The sequence below is a fragment of the Ictidomys tridecemlineatus genome, chromosome 3 (assembly GCF_052094955.1).
Source record: "Ictidomys tridecemlineatus isolate mIctTri1 chromosome 3, mIctTri1.hap1, whole genome shotgun sequence".
Taxonomy (NCBI): Eukaryota; Metazoa; Chordata; class Mammalia; order Rodentia; family Sciuridae; genus Ictidomys; species Ictidomys tridecemlineatus.
This window is the reverse complement of record NC_135479.1, coordinates 84,778,919-84,806,016: the sequence shown is the minus strand read 5'-3', so window position 1 is coordinate 84,806,016 and position 27,098 is coordinate 84,778,919. Positions and strand designations below refer to the sequence as shown.

At 36.4% G+C, this 27,098-nt stretch overlaps 1 protein-coding gene across 2 annotated transcripts; it reads left to right on the top strand.

The window, feature by feature from the left end:
* The first annotated feature begins 3,432 nt into the window (after window positions 1-3,432).
* Dbr1 (debranching RNA lariats 1) lies at window positions 3,433-13,324 on the top strand. Of its 2 annotated transcripts, XM_005328008.5 has the most exons (8): window positions 3,433-3,789; window positions 4,529-4,653; window positions 5,309-5,389; window positions 6,461-6,546; window positions 8,124-8,348; window positions 10,658-10,738; window positions 11,408-11,553; window positions 12,442-13,324. In XM_005328008.5, exons 1-8 carry the CDS (start codon window positions 3,593-3,595, stop codon window positions 13,136-13,138), a joined length of 1,638 nt encoding a protein of 545 aa, XP_005328065.1. In that variant the 5' UTR covers window positions 3,433-3,592; the 3' UTR covers window positions 13,139-13,324. The 2 variants fall into 2 exon arrangements, with proteins under 2 accessions (XP_005328065.1, XP_021583933.1); XM_021728258.3 differs by lacking the exon at window positions 8,124-8,348.
* The last annotated feature ends 13,774 nt before the right edge of the window (window positions 13,325-27,098 follow it).

The following is a 27,098-nucleotide window of genomic DNA, read 5'->3' as shown; positions in this document are numbered from 1 at the left end:
CACTGATAGATACTGTTCTGATAAAATCAAAGAACTTCTTTCCAACCATATGTGAGACTTGTTTGTTTTCCCCCATGGGCCCTCACAGTTTGACAGCACCTGCCTGTTCAGTAGGCAACCCTTCACATATGTCAGAGTTATTTTCAGCTGGGTGCACTGGCGCACGCCTGTAATCCCAGCAGTTTGGGAAGCTAAGACTGGAAGATGGAGAAAAGCCAGCCTCAGCAATGGCGAGGAGCTAAGCAACTCAGTGAGACCCTGTCTCTAATAAAATACAAAAATAGGGCTGGGGATGTGGCTCAGTGGCCAAGTGCCCTGAGTTCAATCCCCTTAGTCAGAGAAAAAGCTGACTAAAAAAAGTTATTTTTCTTTGTTTGCTCAATCCATTTTTGTTTTAGTCAGCTTTTCCACTGCTGTGACTAAAAGATCTGACAAGAATAATTTTAGGGGAAAAGAAAAGTATCTTTAGGAGCTCATGGTTTCAGAGGTCTCAGTCTATAGAAGGCCAGCTCCATTCCTTGGGGCTTTAGGGGAGGCAGAACAACATGGTGGAAGAGTGTGGCATATGATAACCAAAAAGCAAAGAGAGACAGTCCACTCACCAGATATAAAATATATGCCCAAAATGCACGCCCCTAGTGACCAATTTCCTTCAGCCTACCTGCTTCCAGTTACCACTCAGTTAATCCCATCAGGGGATTAATACACTGATTGTGTTAAGATTATTCTAACTCAATAATCTTTCCTCAGGGCTGGGGATGTGGCTCAAGCGGTAGCGTGCTCGCCTGGCATGCATGCGGCCTGGGGTTGGATCCTCAGCACCACATACCAACAAAGATGTTGTGTCTGCCGAGAACTAAAAAAAAAAAAAAAAAAAATTAAAAATTCTCTCTCTCTCTCTCTCTCTCTCTCTCTCTCTCTCTCTCTCACACACACACACACACACACACACACACACACACACACTCTTTAAAAAAAAATCTTTCCTCTAAACCTTGCATTTTCTCACACATGAGCTTTTGGGGGAACACCTTACATCCAAACTGTAAAAAATTTTCTCCCAAAACCCTCCTGTTTCTCCTCATTCATAATGGGGGGGGGGTGGAGGGTAAGGATTCCTATTTCATTTGACTACTTTTTGACTGATTTTAGAAAAACCAGTAAAAATTATCCAGTGTGTTGACTCACCAATATGGCCTCTGGAATTGAGATTTGTGTTGGAAATAGAATTAGGAACTGAGTCATGATGCACTTCTTCATTCTTATTCATAATCTATTTCCTTCTTTAATCATTAATTTTTTAATATTATAGTACTGAATTACTGTTTACTATTGGTCACAAAAATTCAAAAAAATTTTGGGGGGGTGTTGGGGATTGAATTGAGGGGCACTTCACCACTGAGCCACATCCCCAGCCCTATTTTGCATTTTATTTAGTGCTTCAGAGACAGAGTCTCACTGGAGTTGCTTAGTACCTTGCTTTTGCTGAGGCTGGCTTTGAACTTGTGATCCTCCTACCTCAGCCTCCTGAGCCGATGGGATTACAGGTGTGCACCAGCATGCCTGGCTCTAATTGTTTGATACATCAAAATTTTGTTGCATGGTAACATAAGAAAATACCATTACCCAACAACAAAAAGAAAAGACTAAAATTGAACAGGCAATACCAAGTGCTGCTGATCATGTGGAATAATCAGAACTCTCTTACATTAAGAAAGCATAAATGAGTATAATCCTTTTGGAAATGGCACTAACTGCTAAAGTTAAACATACTCTCTCATGTAGAGATTTTACTCCTGGGTATAATCCAATGAAATGAGTACTTATGTTCACCAGAAGATTTTACAAGAATGTGAATCCCATCTTTATTCATAGTAGCCATAAATTGGAAACAATTCAACTGTGCTTCAATAGGGAAATATATAAATTGTGATATATTCAACACAATGGAATACAGCAATAAGAAATAGCATACCTTGGCTTTATCTATCTATAGTACAGATTTACAGATGAATCTCAAGGCATTACATGGCATAAAGAAGCCAGACACAAAAGAGTGAATAATACAAACTGACAAATATCTGACATTTAAAAATGGGCAGGGAACCTGGGGCTGTATGTAGCTCAGTGGCAGAGTGCTTGCCTAGCATGTATGAGACACTGGCTTCAATCCTCAGTAGCACTACTTAAAAATAAATAAAATAGAAATATTCTGTAAAAAAAATGGAAGGGCAGAATTGATCTATGGTGACAGAGGTCAGAATAGTGTATTCCTTCTATGATGACAGATCAATGGTGCTTTTCTTCTGAAAGAAGGGATTTGGAAGGAAGCATAAGAGAGTCTTTTTAAGAGGCTGATGTATATTAATGTACCTTAAAATGGCAGGTGATATTTTGGGTGATTATCTATGTAAAAATTAACCAGACTGTACACTTAAGGTTTGATTTATGTACTTTATGTTATATCTAATTTTTTAAACATGAAGTCTTCTTTGGTCAACTGACACAACATGGCTAATTGCAGGTTGGCATCATGGGTAAATCCTGGAGCCACTATGGTGCCTCCCTCCAGAAAGTGATGAAGAAAATTGAAATCATAACACATCCAACAGGACTCTGTCACCTGGGGTCGGGTTTTGTTTACAACATCATAAGTTTTTAGCAGTAGTTTCCACAAGGGAGCTCCCAAGGTGTTCTCCTCTGAAATGCTGGGCACAACTAGGTTGGGCAGCTCAGGTGGAGAGTTTAGGTCCCTTTCCTCAGGGATCCTCTGGGTAGTCTTAGGTATTTGGGTACTTTCAGGCATAATGGGGATGTTAGCTAGTTTAAAGCTGATCAGAGATGGACTTATCATTCCGTGTATTTCCTTGATAAGATTACCTTTTTCTTGGTTAAGTTTTTCAAAGGTGTTTTCCTTGTTTCTGTCTTGGCCATTCATTCTTCATTGATCAGTTTGGTCCTTTTCTCTCCAGTTTTCAAGACACTCCTCTGCTTTCATTAAGCTTGCATCCTAATTAGGCAAACAACTATTTGGTAGCAAAAGGCAAAATTCTCAGTCCTCTTACACACACACACACATCATAATTTTAGAAACTCTTTGTGGGGTAATTTTTAAATCCCACTTAAAATTATTATTTTTGAATGTCCTTTAAAAATCTCTTGATTAATTTCTAATTCACTATCAGGCAACTGTCATTGCTGGGAGAAGTTTCGTCCTAGGGAATTCGCCAGTCGCTCTTGCTGGTTTGCCTTGGTTTCATTCCTACCTAAATTCCTGCCTCAGAGGATTTTATTTACTCTTCTGGTTTTAAATTTTATCATCTCATCAGACTGGTGGGACTCGCGAAAACAGGCTCAGCCCATTTCGACTGGAGAGTTCCCTCGAGATCCTGGTGTCAGCGGTGCCCTTCCCGATCCCTCTCTCGCGAGATTTGGGAACCGGAAGCAGATTACTTTTGCCGGAGTCAAACGCGGCGGCGGCTCAGTGCAAGTTGGCGGGAGCAGTGCGCTGCTTTGAGTTGTGCGCTGTCGGGCCCGGGCCGTAGGCGGTCTCCGGTGCTGAGGGCGGTGCTCAACGCCCCAGACCGACAGGATGCGGGTGGCTGTGGCCGGCTGCTGCCATGGCGAGCTGGACAAGATCTACGAGACGCTGGCACTGGCCGAGCGGCGTGGCCCGGGGCCCGTGGACCTCCTTCTGTGCTGTGGCGACTTCCAGGCTGTGCGCAACGAGGCCGACCTGCGCTGCATGGCTGTGCCCCCCAAGTACCGCCACATGCAGACCTTCTACAGGTGAGGGGCGCGGTCTGGGCCTCTGATCCGGCGGTGCGGAGCGTGTGACCGGTCAGCCGCGGACGGAGACCCAGGACTGGGTTCGAATCCCCTGCTGTCCTGACAAGCTCTCTCCTTTGGTTCCCGTCTTTGTTCAACCTTAGGAAATGTCACTTTCCTTTTTTCGTTTTCTTTTTCTCTATGCATCTGTCTGTTCTGTTTCCCAGGCAGCCTGAGGGGGAAACCTGGAGGAAGAAGCCAACAGGTTTCAATATCTTGTACTTGACAGGACTCTGGAATTAGTTCATTTAATGATCCAGGAGTTTTTATTGGACGCCTGCTGTGTGCTAGTACTGGTTTTAGAAGCTTTGAGTTATAGCTGTGAACCTGACAAAGTTCTTTTTTTTTTTTTTAAGAGAGAGAGAGAGAAAGAGAGAGAGAATTTTAATATTTATTAAATTACACAACATCTTTGTTTGTATGTGGTGCTGAGAATCGAACCCGGGCCGCACGCATGCCAGGCGAGCGCGCTACCGCTTGAGCCACATCCCCAGCCCCTGACAAAGTTCTTGACCTCACTAAAAGTGGGCCTGCTTGAAATTCGGTCTTCATTCTTAAGGACAAGGATGGATACTTGGGATTGTTTACAAATATCTTTAACTTTTTATGATGAGCTTAACTTTTTTCCTTGCAACATTATTTTGCTTTTCTGTTATGCCTGTTTTAGTAATTGACAACTTTACCCTTATGTTCTTTCTAGGTATTACTCTGGAGAGAAGAAGGCCCCAGTTCTTACAGTCTTCATTGGCGGAAACCATGAAGCCTCAAATCATTTGCAAGAGTTACCCTATGGTGGCTGGGTAGCACCAAACATTTATTATTTAGGTATGTGTACATGTATAATTTTTTGGTTTGATGGGATGGAAGAGCCTGTTAGGATTTATATTAGTAGGGCAGCATCTTGAAGTGCATATAGTATTTGGGGGAATATTCTGAATTTAAATAGTTAATCATGAAAATTTAGTTAAAATAATTACTAAATGGTCAATCACAAAAATATGTCCTTGCTTCATCTAATGTTTTGAGATATTTAATAAGACTGCAGAGACCTTATTATTTGTGGTTGTTATTATTTGCAGTATTAGAGATTGAAATGTAAAACTTCAGGTATTTATACCTGATGACTTGCAGATGTATAATGCATAATTCCATTATAGGACATTTTTCCTTATGTTCCCCCATTCTTCCTCACCGCTATGTTCAGTGAGTTACCAAATCATGTCTGTTTCCCTTTTAACACTCTACTTCATCTAGGGACCAGAATGAGCTTAGTCTCTTGGCTGACTTGCTTCTAGGCCTTTTCACCCTAGTCTTACCTTATATATTGTTGATATACTATGTAAGAAGAATAACTTCATCATGGTACTTATTTTCAAATAATTTTAGGACTGTATGGAATTTCAAGCCTCTAAATGATTTATTATTAGTAAAGAAATTGCTTTTGTCTATACTAACTTTATTTAATTGCATGATTTTTCAGGTTTGGCTGGTGTGGTAAAATACCGAGGTGTAAGGATTGGTGGAATCTCTGGTATCTTTAAATCTCATGACTATCGAAAAGGTATTGCTGTTTTTGGAAATTATTTTTAAATTTTAAAACTTGTGTGCTTCAGAATAACAAGCAACATATGTAGTTTAACTTATTCTTTAAATTTTTTTTCTGCGAATGATTTTTTTTCCTTAACTTTTTATTATAAATTTTTTGGGGCGAGGGTGCTGGGAATTGAACTCAGGGGCACTCAACCACTGAGCCACATTTCCCAGCTCTATTTTTGGTATTTTATTTAGAGACAGGGTCTCACTGAGTTGCTTAGTGCCTCACCATTGCTGAGTCTGGCTTTGAATTGTTGTCCTCCTGTCTCAGCCTCCTGAGCTGCTAGGATTTCAGGCATGTGCCACCACACCCAGCTATTATAAAATATTTTATATATTTGAATATATAGATCACACTATCATATCTGTGTATCCACCATCTAGTTTTCTTTGTATTTGCCATTTTAACTTTGATTTTAAAAAAATAAATCAGTAGAGATAGAACTGAAGTTCATTGTTTTCCCATCCTCTATTTTCACTCTTTTTCTTCCCTCTCCTGCCAGGCAGTTCCTATTCTCAGGTTGATGTTTATTATTCACTTTAGTATTTTATGTTTCTGATGCACATATAAGAATTTTAAACAATGTATTATATAGTGTATTTTAAACTTTGTATAAATGTATCTTATTGCTGGTAGCTTTCTGCAACTTGCTTCTTTGTTTAACATGTTTTGAACTCTGAATTCATATATATAACTACATGGTTCACTGGTATATAATATTTTCTTGTGTAAAGTATACCACAAAGTACCATTCATTCCACTGTATCTGAAAGAGTTAGACCTTGACTTTTAAAGTTAGAGAAACAGCTTGGATTCATATTGATTTCACAAATTTCTTGGGTTAAGTTGCCAGTTAAAATTTAAATCCTCAATCTGTCAAATCACAAATCTGTTCCCCACCCCTCTGCTCTCCATGATTCTGAACCATTGACATGATGTACAAAAATAGGCTGTCTAGTTGTAGCACATGCTAGTGTAAATTGAAACAGTCTTGGGAAGACATCTACAATAATAAAGCTTATTTCTCTTTACTTTAAGGTCATTTTGAGTACCCCCCTTATAACCCATCTACAATAAGAAGTATATATCATGTGAGAAATATTGAAGTGTATAAATTAAAACAGGTATGTTAAAAGTCTATCATAGCAGATTGAAAAAAAATTAATTTTGAAACAAAATGTATTTTGTTATATTGGTATACTACTTTTGAGAACAATTGATTCAATATTTCAAAAATGTGGATTTCAAATTGCTTATAGGAGGTTCATAGATGAATAAGTTTTTTAAATTAAGAATTTATTTTGATTGGTAATTATAAATTATAAATTAATTCCTGATTTCAGGTATTATACTTAGGGTAAACCTAAGAATACATATTAAACTCTAGTGATACTTTGAAGAAAAAAATTAAACATTTTATATGATAGTAATGAAATAATGGTATCAAAGAGAAAATAATGGGAAAGATGATAGAGGATATCAGAAAGTTGTGAAGATAGTATTAAAATGTTGACTTAATGGGAGAGTAGATAAAACTAAGTTTTTGTTTGAAAACTTATGTGGCTGACATTGGGCTGTGCAGTTTTCATACACGTTATTTTGTGTAATCAGCTCAAATCCTGTAAGACAGATCTTACAGGATCACTTGAAGTATGAGAAGCCAGGGCTCAGACAGGTGAGTACCTGCTAGGACCTCCCAGGTAGTCCAGTGGAAGCACCTGCTTGATTCTGCTCAGATTCCTTCACCCTCCCTAGAGCCTCCACAGGGGCATAAGATTGCTCGCTCACCTTACTTTTATGTGGCATTCATACAGTTCCCTTTGGTGGCTTTTTCCTTTCACCTGTCTAAATCCTACCAGTCTTTTAAGACCCAACTTAGATATCACTTCCCAACTGAGACTTCTGGTTTAAAGTCATTATCCTTCCCTGAAGTTTCACTATGCCTATTGTCCGTACTAGTTATTCAGTGGGTGGTCATATCAAGGTTACATTTTATATTGTTGGCCAGTTATTTTGGTTGTTTTAATTTAGTTTTCCAAGAATTTATTTCAGATTACTTGAAGGTGCTGGGATAAGTAAAGTATGCAGTGTGTTTTGTGTCCTCCTCATGAAGATACCAGCTGGCCACTTTATATATATTAATTTATTTAGTAAATAGAGAGTTTTTTGTGTATGCCATATGAACCCATTAGATTTCCACTCTCCCCCAACCCCCACCCCGCTCTGATCCTGGGATCATGCATGCTAGGCAAGTGTTCTACTGCTGAGCTACTTCCCTATTCCCCCTTCTGATAAGCCTTTGGGATTGCTATATCAGTTACGTTAATGTAATGTAATTGTCTGGATCTTCAAAATCGTCATTTCTTTACCAAGGAGAAAAGAACTGTGGTTATCATATATTTCAGATACAGACTTCACCTGATTGACGGTCTAATCAGTCTGTCTCTGCTGCTCTGCCTTACCACAGAAAATAGGAATTTCTGAGGCAGAGAAAAAGCTGCTCCTCTTTGCCTAGATGAATGAGGAACCTCATATTTTTTTTTTTTTTTTTTACTTCTTTAAATAAACTGTCTCTAGAATGAATTACACATACATCTAGATATTTAAATGCATGAGTGGTTGTGTGCTGGTGGAAAGAAGGGAGGGGTTGTTTTTAGTTTTTGAGAATTTTTTTCTTCTTTTTTTCCTTCTGTTTTTAAAGCTGAAGCAGCCTATAGATATATTCTTATCTCATGACTGGCCAAGAAGTATTTATCATTATGGAAATAAGAAGCAACTTCTTAAGACCAAATCTTTTTTCCGACAAGAAGTGGAAAATAACACATTAGGAAGTCCCGCTGCTTCGGAGCTTTTAGAGCACCTAAAACCTACTTACTGGTTTTCTGCACACCTTCATGTGAAATTTGCAGCCTTGATGCAGCATCAGGTAGAAATCAAAATGTGTATTCCTTCCTTTTGCAAATGCTTATTGAACATCTATGAAATAGGCACTGTTGGTCTATTTTAGTTGGACAAAGAAATGAAAGGTAATGCATCTCTTGTGAGAAGCTCTATACAAAAGTGTGGGGAAGAGACAAGCACGCATTTACAAAACAGTGTAAGATTGGTTGTAAAGTGCTACAGAAATGCCTAAACCAGATTGTGGTGGGATGGGGATGAGGCAGAACTGAAGAGGGAGAGGTTTCCAAGGTTGAGCTGAGTCTTGGAAGTTCTAGGAAGAAATAGATTCTAAGAGTATTTTAATAAGAGGAACCAACATGTGCAAAGGCTAGAGTTCTAAGAGCATTTGGGAAGCTGCAGGTAGTCCCTGTGGCTAAGGCACAGGGACAGATAAAGCTGGAATAAAATCTTAACTGCTTTCTGGACCAGACTACAGAGTTGGGGTTTAAAGCAGAAGATGATATAGAAAGTTGGGGAGCAATGAAACTGCATGTTCATTTTAGAAAGATTAGTTTGGCAGTAGTTTTGTATGTGGATTGGAGTAATATGAAATGGGAAACACAGAGGCTCTTTTAGCAAAAGAGAGGGTTCTGTCTAAGACAAAAAGTACAGAGAATGAAGCAGGTTCTAGAGAGAGTTAGGAAGCAGAATCATCAGGGTTTGATGACAGAAGAGAATCTAAGAAAACTCCTTGAGTTTTCTTTGGGAAATTGCAAAGGTGATGATGTTTAATAGAAAGTAGAGAATAAATACTTTTAAATAGGCTCTTAAGTCTTCTATGGAATTTTCAGGAGTTGTTAATACACTAATGGGCATTGCCTTTCTCAAGTGGAATGTGATATGTAGTACTTCCCAAATTTACTTCACCAAATACTTTTTTTGTGTTAAAAGTACACTTTAACAATGTCCCTAAAATGTATTTCATCCGAAAACATTTCAAAGGCTGCTTCTGTTGTGGACTTATTGTTCTTACAATAATTTTCTTAAGTAACACTAAAATTTATAGACTACCAGAAATATATAATAATACCTCCAGGTTTCACTGAGAGAAGGGCAGAGGTTAGTTCTTCCACTTAGCTTTAGGCCACTGCCACTCAGTTCCAGTCACCTGTTTATGTCACTGTCCTTTTCCATAATGTACTACTCTCTCCTGCTTCTTAGGACTTGCAACATTCTTGGCTCTTGAATTTTTATTGAAGCATCTGATGTGCTGCTTTTTCTCCATTCATCTTCTGTTGTCAGCCTGCATTAATGCCACGTTTTATCCCTTTTTATTTGTTCCTCAGCCTCCTCTGACTTTGCTCTTCTGTTTTAGCCACTTCACCAAAACCAAAGATCACTTTTCCTCAGAACTGCTTTGCTGCCAAATCTGCCTCTAATCTCTGCTTCTTCCGCCTTTTTCAGTACCTCCCCAGAAAAGAATTAGTACTTGGTCATCACCAAGATGTACAATAGCTTACTTTCTTGTGTTTTTATTTTTTTAACCTTCATGTCCCTTGTTTCAGTGAGTCACTTTTGTACTTCTCCCAGTACGACATTCATGTTTGTGGTTTCTGTTCTGTGGTTCCTTTTGTCAGTTCACTTTTGAAAAAAAAAAAAGAAAAACTTCATTGAAACATAATTTTTAACACATCTCAAATGCATAATTCAGTGATTTTTAAGTAAATTTCCAGAGTTCTTTAGATGTCAGATACTGAAGTTTCATTGCCCCAAAAGATCCTTTGTGGCTATTTGTAGTCAATCCTTATTCTCATCCTCAGCCCCAAGCAATGACTAATTCGTTTGCCTCTTCTAGATGGTTTGTATAAATGGAACCTAAAATAAATAGGTTTTGACATCTGTTTTTCTCCCTGGCTTATTTTTTGAGTCACTTATGTAGCAAGTATTAGTATTTCATTCCTTTTTAGTGCTTAGTATTTTATTTTGTGGATTCAGTACGTCTACCTTTGGTAGTTTTAGTTCTGCCAGTTTAGTTTACACTCTTTAGTTATCTTTTATCCTTGTAGTGTTTGCTTTGATTTATATTTTATAAGCTTTCATTTGACATGAATACCATCTTCAGTTTTTGCTTTGAAATTTTAAGGAAGTTGAGGCCCAGAGACTTTAAGTGCTTTGCCTGCCTTTGTACAAGTAGATATAGAACTTTTTTTTTTGAAAAGTAACAGTTATTCTTTTGACACAAAACTCAGAGGCATGTGGCATGTGTAATAAAGATTATTTCTTCTGTCCTATTCAATGTATGACTGACCTGTGATGTTTGGACTTTTTTCTTAAATCATGGTTCATATTATCTAGGCTGAAGAAAAAGGACAGACTGCCAAAGCAACCAAATTTTTAGCCTTGGACAAGTGCTTACCACACAGAGACTTTCTTCAGGTAAAAAGAAAATGAAATAGCTTTATAATATATTTTATACTTTCAATAGTTAAAAACATATTTTTTAGATTTTCCTTTCAGAATTTATTTGTGCTCTCTATAATTTATATAATCAGAGAATTCTTTTTTTCTTTTTGGTATGGGGATTAAATTCAGGGACACTTAATCACTGAGCCGCATCCCCAGCTCTATTTTGTATTTAATTTAGGGATAGGGTCTCACTGAGTTGCTTAATGCTTCGCTGTTGCTGAGGCTGGCTTTGAACTTGCAATCCTCCTGTCTCAGCCTCCCGAGCTGCCCCAGCAATCAGAGAATTTTTAAGGGTACTAGGGGTTGAACCCAGGGGTGCTTTACCAGTGAACTACATCCCCAGCCCTTTACCCCCACCCCATCTTTTTAAAATGTTGATACAGGGTATACCTAGGATGCAAAGGATGGCCTCAAACTTGCAGTCCCCTGCCTCGGCCTCCAAAGTTGCTGAGATTATAGGTGTGCACCACCAGCCCTGGGAATCTTTAAAGCTATTTAAGTTATATTGATGTTTTAAAATTAAATGGTTGATTTACAATTAAGTTGTTTTAAATTCTTTTTTAATTTTCTTAATATTCAAATTCTTGGACTACCAAAAAATACATTATATTACCTAAAGATATCAATTTCTTTCTGTAGGTATTAGAAATAGAACATGACCCCAGTGCTCCTGATTACTTGGAGTATGATATTGAATGGCTCACTATTCTTAAGGCTACTGACAATCTTATTAATGTGACTGGAAGCCTATGGAATATGCCTGAAAATAATGGTCTGCATACAAAGTAAGTTTGACCTCTTTAGAACTTCCTTCTCTTTTGCATGTATAATTATGTCTCTCTCAACTTTGTTTTGTTTTGGGGTTCCCAAGGTGTTTGTTTGATCTATAGAAAGGAGGAGGGAGCAGGATAAGAGAGTTTGCTATAATCTGGGTATTTGGCAAACCTACTGTGAATTGCCTGCCCAGTGATGTGACACATTTTTTTAGGCACGTACTTACCTCGGGTTCCCAGCTTGGGACTGACTGGGTGACTGCAGCCTTTGGCCCCGGTAGACAGTGGCTATGGGGCCCCACCTTTGTTTTTAGTCTCAGGAATCATTGTCGATTAAGTATAAGAACAATGCAAAATTGAGTGACTATAATAGTCTAGAAAACTACAAATTTTCCATCCAAGGGAGATAAGCAAATGGACTATTAAACATCAACCCAAGTAATTTGTAAGTGAAATGTGTGGATAAAACTATAATGAAGTCACATTAAAAAGTAAGGGTAACTGGGGCTGGAGTTGTGGCTCAGTGTTAGAGCACTTGCCTGGCAAGTGTGAGGCTCTGGGTTCAATCCTCAGCACCACATGTAAATAAATAAATAAATGAATGAATGAATGAATGAATGAATGAATGAATAAATAAATAAATAGGAAAGATTCATTTACAACTAAAAAAAATTTTTAATAAATAAATAATGGTGACTGTTTTGAGTTACAAGTTAAGGATTTTTTCTAAGAGTTGTTTGTTATTTCTAAGTGATCCTTTGCTAATTTAACTATAATTTTACTACATGGAATTTGATAGATATTTACTCTATATTCTTGTACCTGGAGTCCATAGTTAGGTTTATCATTTGTTGAGTGAAGTTGATAAAATGTAAAAATCTATTGTTCTGATTTTTGTAGGTGGGACTATAGTGCTACAGAAGAAGCTATGAAGGAAGTATTGGAAAAACTGAATCATGACCTCAGAGTTCCATGTAACTTTAGTGTAACAGCTGCTTGTTATGATCCTAACAAGCCACAAACACAAATGCAGCTGGTTCATAGGATCAATCCTCAGACTACTGAGTTTTGTGCCCAGCTTGGCATCACAGACATTAACGTCAGCCTCCAGAAGGCCAAGGGAGAACATCATTTATGTGGTGAATATGAAGAGCAGGATGATGTAGAGAGTAATGACTCTGGAGGGGACCGGAGTGAATACAATACAGATACATCTGCCCTATCCTCTATCAATCCAGATGAAATAATGTTAGATGAAGAGGAGGAAGATGATGATAATATTGTAAGTGCACATAGTGACTCGAACACACCATCCATAGAACCTTCTTCGAATCAAGGTTCTGACTTTTCTGCAAGCTTCTCTGATATCAGGATCTTGCCAGGTTCCATGATTGTATCTTCTGATGATACATCAGGTTCACCAACTGATAGAGAAGGGAAACTTGATGAGGCTGTGGAGTTGGAGAATGAAAAGGACTTAACTGAGATGCCATTGAAGAGGCGGAGTGATGAACATGAACCTGAACAGAGAAAGAAGATTAAGAGGAGGAATCAGGCAATCTATGCTGCAATGGATGATGATGATGATGATGCATAAGACAATTTACTTAATACTACATGTAGATGTGTAATTTTTGAGACCCTATTTTTAGAGTTGAATTTTTGATTAAAGACTTTGTAATAATGAAATTACATAAGAGAATTTTAGTTAGATATTGACTTTGTCTTAAGGCCTTTGTATGTTTTGAATATAAACATATTAAAGTTTCATATATTCACTTGATCGACTACCCTTTTTTGAAGACATCATTTACTTCATTTTTCCATCAAATACTTATTACATGTGTACTTTGTGCTAAATACTCTTCTGTCAGTTGGGGCTATAAAGATGAGTAAAACAGGGATTTTTGCCTTCAAGGAGTTATTACTGTAAATGTTTTGAAATGTAAATTGTAGCATATTTATTTATATTTTGTTTTACAAAGTTATGTCATTATTGTATATATAATCATATGCTTTCTTTTCATTATAATTTTTCCCCGTAATCAGCTCTTACTGTCTGTTAATTATAAATTTAAATTGAAGATGGTAGATAAGATTTCAGGAAATAAATTACTATAAATACTAAACATTGGTAAACATAAAGTATTATACTTAATTGCCAAAATTAGTAATCCTATTGATGCTCAATTATTATATTTTAGCTTTAATTTTTACATAACTATAGTAACTATACACAGATAATTTTTGCATAATTATAAACAAGGGCTAAGTTCACAATTCTGCCCTTTATGCTGCATAATGGATTACTAGGGCTAAAAGTATTTTTTAAAATCTATGTGGAAAATCTACACTTGTGTTGTCTCTGGCTTTAATGCCTTTGCCACTGAGGAGAGTCACCCTAGCTTTTGGATGAGGAATCATGGGATTCAAAGATTGTTCCAGAATCTCATTATTCCCTGCAGCCCAAATCTAGGAGAACATTTAGAAAAATAATGTAGCAACTGGTTTCCATCTTGTCAGCATTTGATTTGATAAAGGTCAAGGACTTTGGGGCTTTTATCTTTATTTCCTTCTATACCCTGCTTTTTAAGAGTTGAATATTTAATTCCCATGTGTTGATTCTAATTTATGTAAAGCATTTGGAAGTATAAATTTCTCCTAGTCACTGATTTAATCCATGAAAACTGATATTTGGTGGTTTTTCCCAGAAAACATTTTTTAGCAAGAAAGCCCAGAATTTATTGCATGCCTAAGGCATTGGGAATACTGTACTCCCTCCAGAAACTCTTAAAGGTAAAAGCAAAAGTTAGTTAGATATAAAACATATTAGAATTAATAAATGTTCTAAAAAAGAAAAAAAGTCATCCTCTGGCTTACCCAATCAGGAAAGCAAGTAAATGCAAATATGAGAAAAAGAAATGAAATAATGAAAAAATATTCAGAATGAATAAAATGAGTCTGTATAATGTTATGAATTTGATACATAGATGGTTAATTCCAAGGAAAATGGAATTTACAGATGCCATCGCAGAAGTGGAGAGAAACAATCTCCATACATGACACACAGAAAGCTATTAGATTTACCCCCATTAAAAAAAATTACCTGATATAGAAGGTTCAGGAGGAAATTACTAAATCTAAAAGTCTGTTCCTAAATATAAAAAAATGAAAGTTTTAAGATCTATTTTTATGTGTAAGCATCTGCATATCAGAGAAACATTCAACCTTTGGTTTTTAGGAATTGGCTTATTTCACTTAGTGTGGTAGTCTCCAGGCCCATCCATTTAAGGGCATAATTATAAAGCCATTCTTCTTATGGCTAAGTAATATTTCATTGGGTATATATATCACATTTTCTTTATTCATTCATCCTTTGAAGGGCACCTAAGTTAGTTACATAATTTTTGGGGATTGAGCTGCTATAAACATTAATGTGGCTTTGTCATTGTAGTATGCAGATTGTAAGTCCTTTGGGTATATATTGAGGAATGGGATAACTGAGTCAAATCGTGGTTCCATTCCAAGTTTTCCAAGGAATCTCCATACTGCTTTCCTTAGTGGTTGCACCAATTTGCAGTCCTACCAGCAATATATGAGTGTACCTTTTCCCCCACATCCTTACCAACATTTATGTTTACCGTATTCTTGATGATTGCCATTCTGACTGTGGTGAGATGGAATCTCAGTGTAGTTTTAATTTGTATTTCTCTAACTGCTAGAGATATTGAACTTTTTTATATATATATTTGTTGATCTTTGTATTTGGTCTGGAAGTTTCTACTCAGTTCCTTTGCCCATATATTGATTGGTTTATTTGTGTTTTTGGTGTTGTTTTTTTAGTTCTTTATATATCTTGGAGATTTATGCTCTATCTGAGGTGCAGGTGGTAAAGATTTTCTCCCATTCTACAGAATGGGCTCTCTTTTCATGTTCTTAATTGTATTCTTTGCTGTGAAGAAGCTTTTTAGATTGATACCCTCCTATTTATTGATTCTTTATTTTACTTCTTGTGCTTTAAAGAATCTTTTTGAGGAAGTCCATTCCTGAGCTGTCATAATGCAATGTTAGGCCTACTTTTTCTTCTAATAGGCACGGAGTGTCTCTGGTCTAATGCCTAGGTCCTTAATCCACTTTGAGTTGAGTTTTATGAAGGATGCTCTCACCCTTCATAAAATAAAATAGGAGTTAAATTTCATTCTGCTACATATGGACAATCTCTTCTCCAATGAATGTTTATGGCATCTTTGTGTAGTATGAGATAACTGTATTTATGTGGGTTTCTCTCTGTTCTGTTCTATTGGTTTTCATGCCTGTTTTGATGCCAATACCATGCTGTTCTTGTTACTATGGTTCTGTAGTATGATTTAAGGTCTGGTATTGTGATGCCTCCTGCTTTGATTTTCTCACTAAGAATTGCTTTGGCTATTCTCAGCCTCTTATTTTTCCAAATGAATTTCAGGACTCTTTTTTTCTATTTCTATGAAGAATGCCATTGGAATTTTAATAGGAATTTCATTAAATCTGTATAGTGCTTTTGGTAGAATTGCCATTTTGACAATATTAATTCTGTCTATCCAAGATCATGGAAGATCCTTCTATTCTCTAAGGTCATCTTCGATTTCTTTCTTTTGTTCTATAGTTTTCGTTGTAGAGGTCTTTCGCCTCTTTTGTTAGATTGATTCCTAAATATTTTATTTTATTGAGGCTGTTGTGAATAGAATGGCTTTCTTAATTCCTCTTTCAGCTAGTTCATCATTGGTGTATAGGAATGCAATTGATTTATAGGTATTAATTTTATAGCCTGCTATTTTGCTGAATTAGTTTATGAGATCTAGAAGTTTTCTGGGTCTTCTAATTATAGAATCAATCATGACATCAACAAATAGGGATAATTTGAGCTCTTATTTTTCTATTTGTATCTCTTTATCATTTCCTTCTTTGGTCTAATTATCCGTTTTTGTCTTTTGATTGATGAGTTTAGGCCATTTACATTCAATGTTGTTATTGAGAAATGATTTTTATTCCCTGTCATTTTGATTTATTTCTGATTTTAATTTGAATTAGTTTCTCCTTTGATTGACTATTCTTCTGGTGTAGATCCTCCCTTTACCAGTTTTAAATTTTATCTCTACTTATGAAATATTATTTTTTGTTGTCTTTTTGTGGTGCTAGGGATTGAACCCAGGGCCCTGTGCATGTGAGGCAAGCACTCTACCAGCTGAGCTATATCCCCAGCCCCTGAAATATTTTATTCAGTATATTTTGTAGTGCAGGCTTTCTAGTTGTAAATTCTTTTAACTTTTGTTTATCATGAAACAATTTTATTTTGGGCTGGGGTTGTGGCTCAGCAGTAGAGCACTCGCCTAGTACATGTGAGGCCCTAGGTTTGATCCTCGGCATCACATAAAAAATGAATAAAATAAAGGTATTGTGTGCAACTACAACTAAAAAATAAAAGAAACAATTTTATTTCATGTTCAATTCTGAAACTTAATTTTTCTAGGTGTATTATTCTTGGAAGGCATCCATTTTCTTTCAGATCTTGGCATATATTATTCCAAGGCCTCCTAACTTTGAGCGTCTGAGTTGAGCAATCAGCTGAGATCCAGATTGGTTTCCCTCTAAATGTGACTTGCCATTTTTCTCAGACAGCTTTTAAAATTCTATCCTTATTCTGTATTTTAGGCATTTTTATAATAATGGGTGTTAATGTTTGTAATTTTGTATATTTGGGTTTCTGTAAGACTCTTGTACTGATATTACTTCATTGAAAATATTCTGCATTTTTTGGTTTGTATCTCTGAGCCTTCATCCCAATAAATCTTAAATTTGGTCTTTTCATGTTATCCTATCTTTCTGGCAAGTTCTGTTCATGGTCCCTTAACATCTTTTCTCCACAGTCCACTTTGTTTTCAAGATTATATAGTTTGGGGCTGGGGATGTGGCTCAAGTGGTAGCGCGCTCGCCTGGCATGTGTGCAGCCCGGGTTCAATCCTCAGCACCACATACGAAACAAAGATGTTGTGTCCGCCGTAAACTAAAATAAATATTTTTTAAAAAATTATATAGTTTGTCTTCATTGCCTGAAACTATGTTTCCAAGTGATCTATTCCGCTGGTGATACTTTGCATTGAATTTTTAATTTGGTTTATTGATTCCTTCATTTTAAGGATTTCTACTTGAGTTTTTCCCCCAGAATCTCTAGCCTTTATTGAAGTGATTTTTTACTTCCTGTATTTTATCTCTGATATCACTCCTTACATCATCTTTTGCCTCACCAATCAGTTTAGCTGAATTGATTTATAGGCATTCTAAAGTCCTTCTCTGACATTTCTTCCACTGTGGTGTAGATGGATTTTGTTATTGTATTTTGGTTTGTTTAGGGTGATGTGTTCCCTTGCTTTTTCATATTTTTGTGTGTCTACCCATGGATTTGAGGCAGATTTCTACACTATGGACTGATAGTGTCCCTGAAAGTTTCTACTACCTCCCCACTAGGGTGGAGACAAATAATAACAACAACCAATGCAAACAATATACAACATTAAACCAAATAGTTCCTGCTGTGACATCTACGATGTTAATTGTCCCAATAAACAGGAACGCTCTGATTATACAGTAAAGCCAGTATATTTGCAAAAGGGTTTACAATTTCAAATGGTAATAAGGAGAGAACAGAAATGATGTAGGATGAGATGATTACGGGGGAAAAGGAGAGAAATTAGAAGTAAAAAAAATTATAGGAAGAGCGAAAGAACAATAAAATTTGGATATTAGCAGTGAGAAAGAGAATTAAGGGAAACAGGTGAGAGCAAAACACAAAATAAAAATTTTAGAAAATTAAAAGTAAAATAATACAAAACAAAACCAAAATATACTAATCAAATACGTAAGTCCTCAACATACTGATCCATGAAAAATAACTGTCTTCAAAAAATGTTAGGAAAAAACATGTTTAAGTTTTCATGAATCATTCAGGTCCCAATTAAACAGAAAAAAAAAAAACACGAAAGAAAAAAAGATTTGCATTAAAAGTTAAAGAATTGTTTCTGTTGGAGTTGAAAAAAATTCTTGATTTCCCTTTTTAGCAGTGTTAGGTGGGGTGGCCTAGAGTGATATCTGTTCCACCTTCAGTGTGAGGTTGTTGGAGTGTGAGAGGAGATCCCATAGGCAGAGCTCCTGGAGGTAGGGCTTAGGCTTAGGTAGCCTCCACATTCTTCAATGGTTTGAAGATTTTAAATCAGTGAACCTCTAGGGCCCAGCAGTAGCTGGTCCACACTGGGAAACTGTACCCCAGGGATCTCTCTTGGGTTTCATTCATGCAGTGGAGGAACCAAATCTTGGTCCCTCCATCACCCATGGACCCTATGTTTCCTGGTCTCTTGGGTTCAGTCTAAACTTAATCACTCCCATTTTGAAAAAATGAACCTCTCGCCCAGCCAGTCCTGTGAGCCACTGGAGTCAAGGCAAAGGGGGCGGTGTGTGTGGCAGGTTTCCATGACCTGTGTGCTCCTGTGTAAACTGTGGTATGCCACCCATGATGCTACTTGAGTGGTTTTTTAAATTACTACTGAACCATGGGGTTTTAGGTCTCCCCTTGGGAACAATCCTGGCTTTCCCATGTGTATAATGCCTAAGACGTGAGATCTCTGCCCTCAGTCTACTAGTGGAACAGCTCTTGTAGCTTTGGATTTGGGTGTTACCCTTAGGCTTGGACAGCCCACCTCCTACCTTACTTGGCAAAAGAACATTCCATCAAAATCCTTTTGAAGCCCTCTTTGAATAAGTAAAGAAAACGCAGGTTCTCATGCTCTCTCTCTCCACTGTGGAAACAGGACCCTCGAGGTCACAGAGCCATCCCACACCTGCATTTCAAAATTATTTCTGTGTCATGTGATTTTTCACCATATTTCTCAACCAGCACATTTCAATGCAAGGAAAACCCAAAGTTCATAGCCCATGCGGGTCGCAGGAGAGAAGTATAGGGATCAAGAAGAATAAGAATCGAGAGTCAACCCCCCTCCTTGTTTGGTCCCTTTCTTCTGGTCCCTTAGGCAAGTTCTATGTCCTGTGGTATACCTTTGCGAGGCCTATATTTTAGGCCACTTGGGTTTGCCAGGAATGGGCTCCTCCAACTGCCAGCCCCTGTGCCACAGCTGCAAAATAGCTCCTTCCTTTGTCCTCATGGGCAACTGGGAGCAATGTGGCTTCCTTCCCACATAAGTATATTGTGCTGCATGCCTTTTAGGTTAGTCTGGCGGTATCTTTGATCTCTGATCTCTTCATACCCAGCCATGCCAGAGGCCTCCTAAGAATGTGGGTTCCTTTAATTCCCTCCATTTTGCTCATGGGGAGACCTCTCTGGATACTGCTATTGGCCACAGTGGCTGCAGAATTGGGGATTTTTTAAAATTTCATTATATCCAACTTCCTGAGTCCCTGATCTGCTTTAATTCTCAGTAAATCTCCTGTTTTCCCCCCTACCAACCTTGCTGAGAAGCTGCCTATCTGCTTTCTTGTTTCACATCATGAAGCAGTCAGAAAAGTGACCTTTATTTCGCCATCTTGAAAAACCCAACAAAAAATACTTTTACATCTGTAAAAGTTATACTGGAGAAAGCCTTTGAACATACCTGAAAAATATAAAAGCAGGCTATGGAAAACATCTTCTATTTTTGGATAGGTAGACTTAATTCTAAACATGTCAATCCATCCCAAGTCAGCAAATAATTTTAACATGATTCAAATCAGACTGCCAATACACAGTTTTTTGTTTTTTTTTTTCTGTAGGTAGACAAGTTGATTTTAGTGTTTGTATAGAGAACTGGAAGACAGAGGAGAAAAAATGGTGGAATATTGGATATGTCAGATATCAAAAAAAATTATGAAGCCTCTATAATTAAAACCAGGTGATGCTTGTACATGAATGGACACAGATTAGAAAGACCAGAAGTAATAGCATCTTAAATTACTCAGAAAAAAATGACATTTTAAATATACAGGGTTGGATGTCTACCTATCTATCCATTTGGAAAGAAAGAAACTTTAGTTTATACTTTATATATCTAAACTCCAAATAGATCAGAGTTCTAAGTTTGAAGAAATACCAGATGAATACACAGATACATTACCTTATAACCTGGGACTGACAAATATCAATGAAACTATATTTTAAAATCCAAACACAGTAAAAACCTAATAAATGTTCAGTATATAAAGTACATAACCTCTGACTGGTAAATAAAATACCATAAACAAAGATAAATGATAAACTGGAAGAATATATTTGCAATTCACATGACAGAGAAAGGGCTCATCTTTGCAAAATATAAACTTTTAATTTGAACTATATTATCCCACTTGTAGGAATAGGCCCTAAAGGCAACTCTTTATAAGCTAGAAGTAGCTCACTCCTATAATCCCAGTTACTTGGAAAGCTAAGGTAGGAAGGTCACAAGTTCAAGGCCAGACAAGCAATTAATCAAAACACTGTCTCAATTTTTTTAAAAAATGGCTGGAAATGTCAGTGATGGACTAACATCAACCTTCTGGGTTCAATCCAGAGTCCAATCCTCATCCACCACACACACACACACACATAAGCTGTTTTCCACATATACACAAAATTATTTATTATATCATTCTGTGTAATAGTAAAGACTGGAAAAAATCTAAACGTTCACCAAGAAAAGGATTGGACAAACCAAAGAATAATATAAAGCTTTTTAAAGAAGGATGTGGGACACAAAAACTGATACATAAATGTTCATAACACCATTATTTATGATCATCAAAGAGTAGGAAAAATGCAAATGTCTACCTGATGAACTGATAGCTAAATATTTTTTTCCATCCTTTTATTAATACTTTATAATTATATATAATGGTGATATTCATTGTTACATATTTGTACATGCATACAATATAATAATACAATTTGGCTAATGTCCCCTTGTATTTTTCCTTTCTTCTTCTTCCTCTCCCTGGTCCCTTTCCTCTACTGTACTGTACTGTTTTGATTTTCATGAGATCCCCCACATATTTCTTTTCATTTTTCCTCTCTAGCTTCCACATAAGGGAGAAAACATACGATAATTGATCTTCTGAGTTTGGCTTATTTTGTTTATATGTTATTGAGTTCCATCCATTTTCTTGCAACTGGTATATTTGCATTTTTCTTTACAGCTGAATAAAATTCCCTTGGGTATATATGTCACATTTTCTTTATCCATTCATCTACTGATGGAAACCTAAACTGGTTCCATAGTTTGGCTATTGTGAATTGTGCTGCTATAAACATGGGTATGAATGTATCACCATAGTATGATGACTAATTCTTTAGGGTAAATACTGAGTAATTGTATACCTGGATTGCATGGTGGTTCCATGCCTAGTCTTTTGGGGAACCTCTATACTGATATCTATAGTGATTGTACTCATTTAGAATCCTGTCAACAATGTAAAAGTTCCTTTTTTCTCTACTTTTTTTTTAAGTTCCTTTTCATTCTTATTAGCATTTATTGTTATTTTTATTTTAACTAGAGTGAGATGAAGTCTGTAGTTTTGATTTGCATTTCTCTAATTGCTAAAGATGTTGGACATTTTTTATTCATATATTTTTGGCCCTATGTATTTCCTTTGAGAAGTGTCTGTTTAGTTCATTTGAACATTTAATAATTGGGTTCTTTTGGTGGTAGTTTTTTAAAATATTTATTTTTTTTTAGTTGTAGTTGGACACAATACCTTTGTTTTATTTATTTATTTATTTTTATGTGGTGCTGATGATCAAACCCAGGGCTGTGCATGTGCTAGGCAAGCATTCTACTGCTGAGCCACAACCCCAGCCCCTGTGGTGGTAATTTTTTTAATGCATATTTTTTTAGTTGTTGATAGGTCTTTACTTTTTTATTTATTTATACATGGTGCTGAGAATTGAACCTATTGCCTCACAGAAACCAGGCAAGTGTGCTACCACTGAGCCCCAGCCCTAGCCCCAGGTGGTGGTAATTTTTTAAAAATTATTTATTTATTCTGGGTATTAATCTTCTGTAAAAAGAATAGCTAGCAAAGATTTCCCCTCATTCTGTAGGTTCTCTCTTTATTTTCTTAACAGCATGTTTTGCTATTTAGAAGATTTTAGATTGATGTCATTCCATTTATTTATTAATTCTTGGTATTATTTACTGAACTTCAGGGGTTCTATTGAGAAAGTTCCTGCCTGTTGGAGTGTTGTCCCTAATTTTTCTCCTAGGAGTTGCATAGTTTCGGGTCTAATTCCTAGGTCTGTGATCATTCCTGTGTAAAGTGAGAGATAAGGATCTAGTCTCATTCTTCTACATATGGATAGCCAGTTTTCCTAACACTTTTTATTAAAAAGGCTATCTTTTCTCCAATGTATGTTTCTGGCATCTTTGTTAAGAAGCAGATGACTGTGTCTCTTTGGATTTGTCTCTTTGTCTTCTGTCCTGTTCTAATGGTCTATGTGTCTGCTTTTATGCCAGTACCACACAGATTTTGTTTACTATAGCTCTGTAGTATTGTGATGCTTCTAGCATTGCTTTTTTTGTTTTTTGATTTTGGGTTCTGGGGATTAAACCCAGGGATACTTAATCACTGAGCCACATCCTCAGCCCTATTTATTTTTTACTTTGAGACAGGGTCTCACTAATTTGACTGGGGCCTTGCTAAATTACTGAAACTGGCTTTGAACTTGTGATCCCTCTGCCTCAGCCTCCCAAGCAAAATAGGCGTGCAACACATTTTGTGGTACACAAAATCTAAACCTGATTTTGATTTAGAATTGCTTTGGCTATTCTGGATCTTTCATTCTGCCAAGTGAATTTTAGGAATTTTTTAAATAGTTCTATAAAAAATATTGTTGGTAGTTTTGATAGGGGATTGAATTGAATCTATGTAATGCTTTTGATAATATGGCCATATTAACAGTATGAATTCTACCGATCCATGAACATAGAAGGTCTTTCCATCTCCCAAGGTCTTCTTCAACTTCTTTCTTCAGTGTTCTATAGTTTTCATTGTAGATGTCTTTCACCTCCTTGATTAGATTTATTTGTAGGTATTTTTTTAAAGGCTATTGTGAATGAGATTGTTTTCCTGATTTCTTTCTCAGCAGATTAATGATTGATTTATAGGAAAGCTACTGAGGGACTGGGGATATAGCTCAGTCAACAGAGTGCTTGCCTTACATGCACAAGGCCCTGGGTTCAATTCCCAGCAAAACACACACACACACACACACACACACACACACACACACACACACACACACACACACAGAGGCTACCAATTATTATGTTGATTTTATAACCTTGCAGTTTTGCTGAATTTATTATCTTTTTTTTTTAATGTTTTATTGTTTAGTTCTCTGCGGACACAACATCTTTGTTGGTATGTGGTGCTGAGGATCGAACCCGGGCCGCACGCATGCGAGGCGAGCGCGCTACCGCTTGAGCCACATCCCCAGCCCTGAATTTATTATCTTGAGCAGTCTTCTAGTGGAGCTTTTTGGATCTTCTAAGTATGGGATCATATTATCTCCAGACAGTGATAATTTGACTTCTCCTTTTTCTATTTTTCCCTTTAATTTCCTTCTCTTATCTAATTGTCCGGCTAGAATTTCTAGTACTATATTAAATAGGACTGGTGAGAATAGCTCTTCTTCTCTTATCTCAGTTTTTAAAGGAAATGCTTTCAGTTTTCTCCCATTCACTATGACATTGGCATTGGGCTTTTCATATGTAATCTTTATGATATTAAGGTAAGTTCCTTCTATTCCTCTTAATGAGTTTATATCTGGATAACCTATCTGTTGGTGAGAGAGGTATTTTGAATTCAACCAATATTGTACTGGGGTCTATGTAAGCCTTTAATCTGAGTAGTATTCTTTCTATGTAATTAGGTATTCCAGCATTTGGGGTATAAATATTTTCTATTCTTATATCTTCTAAAGGCATCTATTGAGATGTCTGCAATTTTTCCCCTTAGTTCTATTTATGTGGTGAATTGCACTCGATGATTATTGTATGTTAAATTACTTTTATTGGTTTTATTCCAGTGTTGTAAACTCCTAATATGTCATGGAATATGACTTGCTAATACGAAGAACTTTTTTCACCTAAATTCATCAATTATATTAGCCTATAGTTTTCTTTCCTTGATGTGTCATTATCTGCTATTGGTATGAGTGTGATATTGGCTTCATATAATAAATTTTGAAATGTTTTATCCCTTTCTATTGCCTGGAACAATTTGAGGAGCACTGGCATTAGTTCTTCATTAAAGGTCTGGTAGAATTCAGCTGAAAATCCATCTGGTCCTGGGTTTTTCATTTTTGGAAAGCTTTTTATTACTGCTTCAATCTCATTGCTAGTCATTGGTCTACTTAGGTTTTCCATGTCCTCTTGCTTCAATTTTGGCAGGTCACATGTGTCTAAAAATGTTTCCATTTTTTTCTAGATTTTCCAATTTATTGGAGCATAAGTTTTCAAAATGGTCCCTTTGGATTTCTGTGATGTTTGTGGTGATTTCTCCCTTTTTATCTCTAATCTTATTAATTGTGATCTTTTCCCTTTTTATTGTGATTAGCTTGACTAAAGATTAATCAATCTTGGGCTGGGGATGTGGCTCAAGCGGTGGTGCGCTCGCCTGGCATGCGTGCGGCCTGGGTTCGATCCTCAGCACCACATACAAACAAAGATGTTGTGTCTGCCGAAAACTAAAAAATAAATATTAAAAATATTCTTTAAAAAACAGATTTATCAATCTTATTTATCTTTTCAAAGAACTAACTATTTCATCAATTCTTTGTGCCTGCATCCTGTGTGAGGAGGCAGTGAGATGTGGGCAGGCTGGCAATAAAAGCTAGAAAAGTATTATTTAAAAAAAAAAAAAGACAAAAGATGAGGATTATATTTTCAAAAGTGGGGGCATTTATGGGTTGGAGAGATCTGATGGGTCTGATTTAAAAAAAAAAAGAGTAAAACCCGCGAATGCTTTATTTACATATTAAAGGGTTTCAGTGTGACAGGCTTCCTCAGGAAAATAGGATAAGAGTGGGAAAAACAAGTTGTTTGGGGATTGACAGGTTAAGCCCATCTCCAGGCAGCTGCCTTTGAACCTAGTGCTATGAGCTAAGGCAGGGCACCAGCATGATCTGAGCTTTCTTGAGTTTCACTCAGGAGTTCCCAGAAAAGCAGCTTCCTTGCCTTATGTTGTCAAACAAACCCATAATTTACACATGGCTTCCAACATCTTTGTATTGCTTTTTTGTTCTCTATTTCATCAACTTTGCTCCTGGTCTTAATTACTTCATTCTCTTGGTATTGGAACTGATTTTTTCTTATTTTTTAAGGGCCTTAAGATGCATCATTAGGTTTTTTTTTTTTTTTTTTTTTTTTTTTACATTGGTGATCCTTCTGTTTTTCTTCTATAGGCATTCATAGATATAAGACTTTCTCTTAGAAACACTTTCATAGTGTTGCAGAGATTCTGGTATGCTATATCACTATTCTTGTTTTATTCTAAGAATTTTAAAATTTCTCCCTTGATTATTTCTTTTGGTCATCCATCATTCAAAAGTAGATTGTTCAGTCTCCACGTGTTTATAGTTTTTGTAGGTTTTTTTTTGTGTGTGTGTGTATGTGTGCTAATTTCCAATTACATTCAATTTTGATCAGATAAGGAAAATATATCGATTTTTCTCTTTTGTATTTTCTAAGAATTGCTTTGTGGCCTGAAGATGGTATAATATGGAGTTTATGAGCATCTGAGAAGAAAGTGAATTCAACTGTTGTTGCATGAAATACTCTATAGGTATCTCTTAAGATCTTTTGAATGATAATATTTTTAGGCCTGAAGAATCTTAATGAGTTTATATCTGGATAACCTATCTGTTGGTGAGGGAGGTATTTTGAAATTATCCAATATCATTGTACTGGGGTCTATGTAAGCCTTCAATATGAGTAGTATTCTTTCTATGTAATTAGGTATTCCAGCATTTGGGGTATAAATATTTGCTATTCTTATATCTTCTTGTTGGATTGTCCCTGTTGCCAGTATGAAGTGACATTCTTTGTCTCGTTTGATTAATTTTGAGTTGACATCTACTTGGACACAAGAGTAGCTACTCCTGCAAGTTGTGGGGCTCCATCCTTTCACTTTCTGCATGTGGCTGTCTCTGCCTGCCAGGTGAATCTCTGGAAAGCAAAATTTGGTTAGATCTTATTCTTCCTTCAATTCTGCCAGCCTATGTCTTTTACTTGGAAAGTTGAGACTGTTTACATCAATGTTTTTATAGAAAATTGTTTATTAATTTCTTTAAATTTTTTAAAAATTTGTTTTAATTAGTTGTACATGAAAATGGAATGCATTTATGCACTTTAATATATCATACATAGATGGGATATAATTTCTCATTTTTCTGAATATGTATATATATGTGTGTGTATATATATATATATATATATATATATATGTCATGCAGTCACATATATACATAAAGTAATAATGTCTGTTTCATTCTACTATCTTTCCTA

What these genes read in the sequence shown, in the direction of transcription:
- Dbr1 (XM_005328008.5), top strand. Translation starts at nt 3,593, where the DNA reads ATGCGGGTGGCTGTGGCCGGCTGCTGCCATGGCGAGCTGGACAAGATC. An exon ending in ATCTCATGACTATCGAAAAG is followed by an intron (nt 5,390 to 6,460) that starts GTATTGCTGTTT and finishes CTTTACTTTAAG; the next exon opens with GTCATTTTGAGTACCCCCCT. An exon ending in CAGCCTTGATGCAGCATCAG is followed by an intron (nt 8,349 to 10,657) that starts GTAGAAATCAAA and finishes CATATTATCTAG; the next exon opens with GCTGAAGAAAAAGGACAGAC.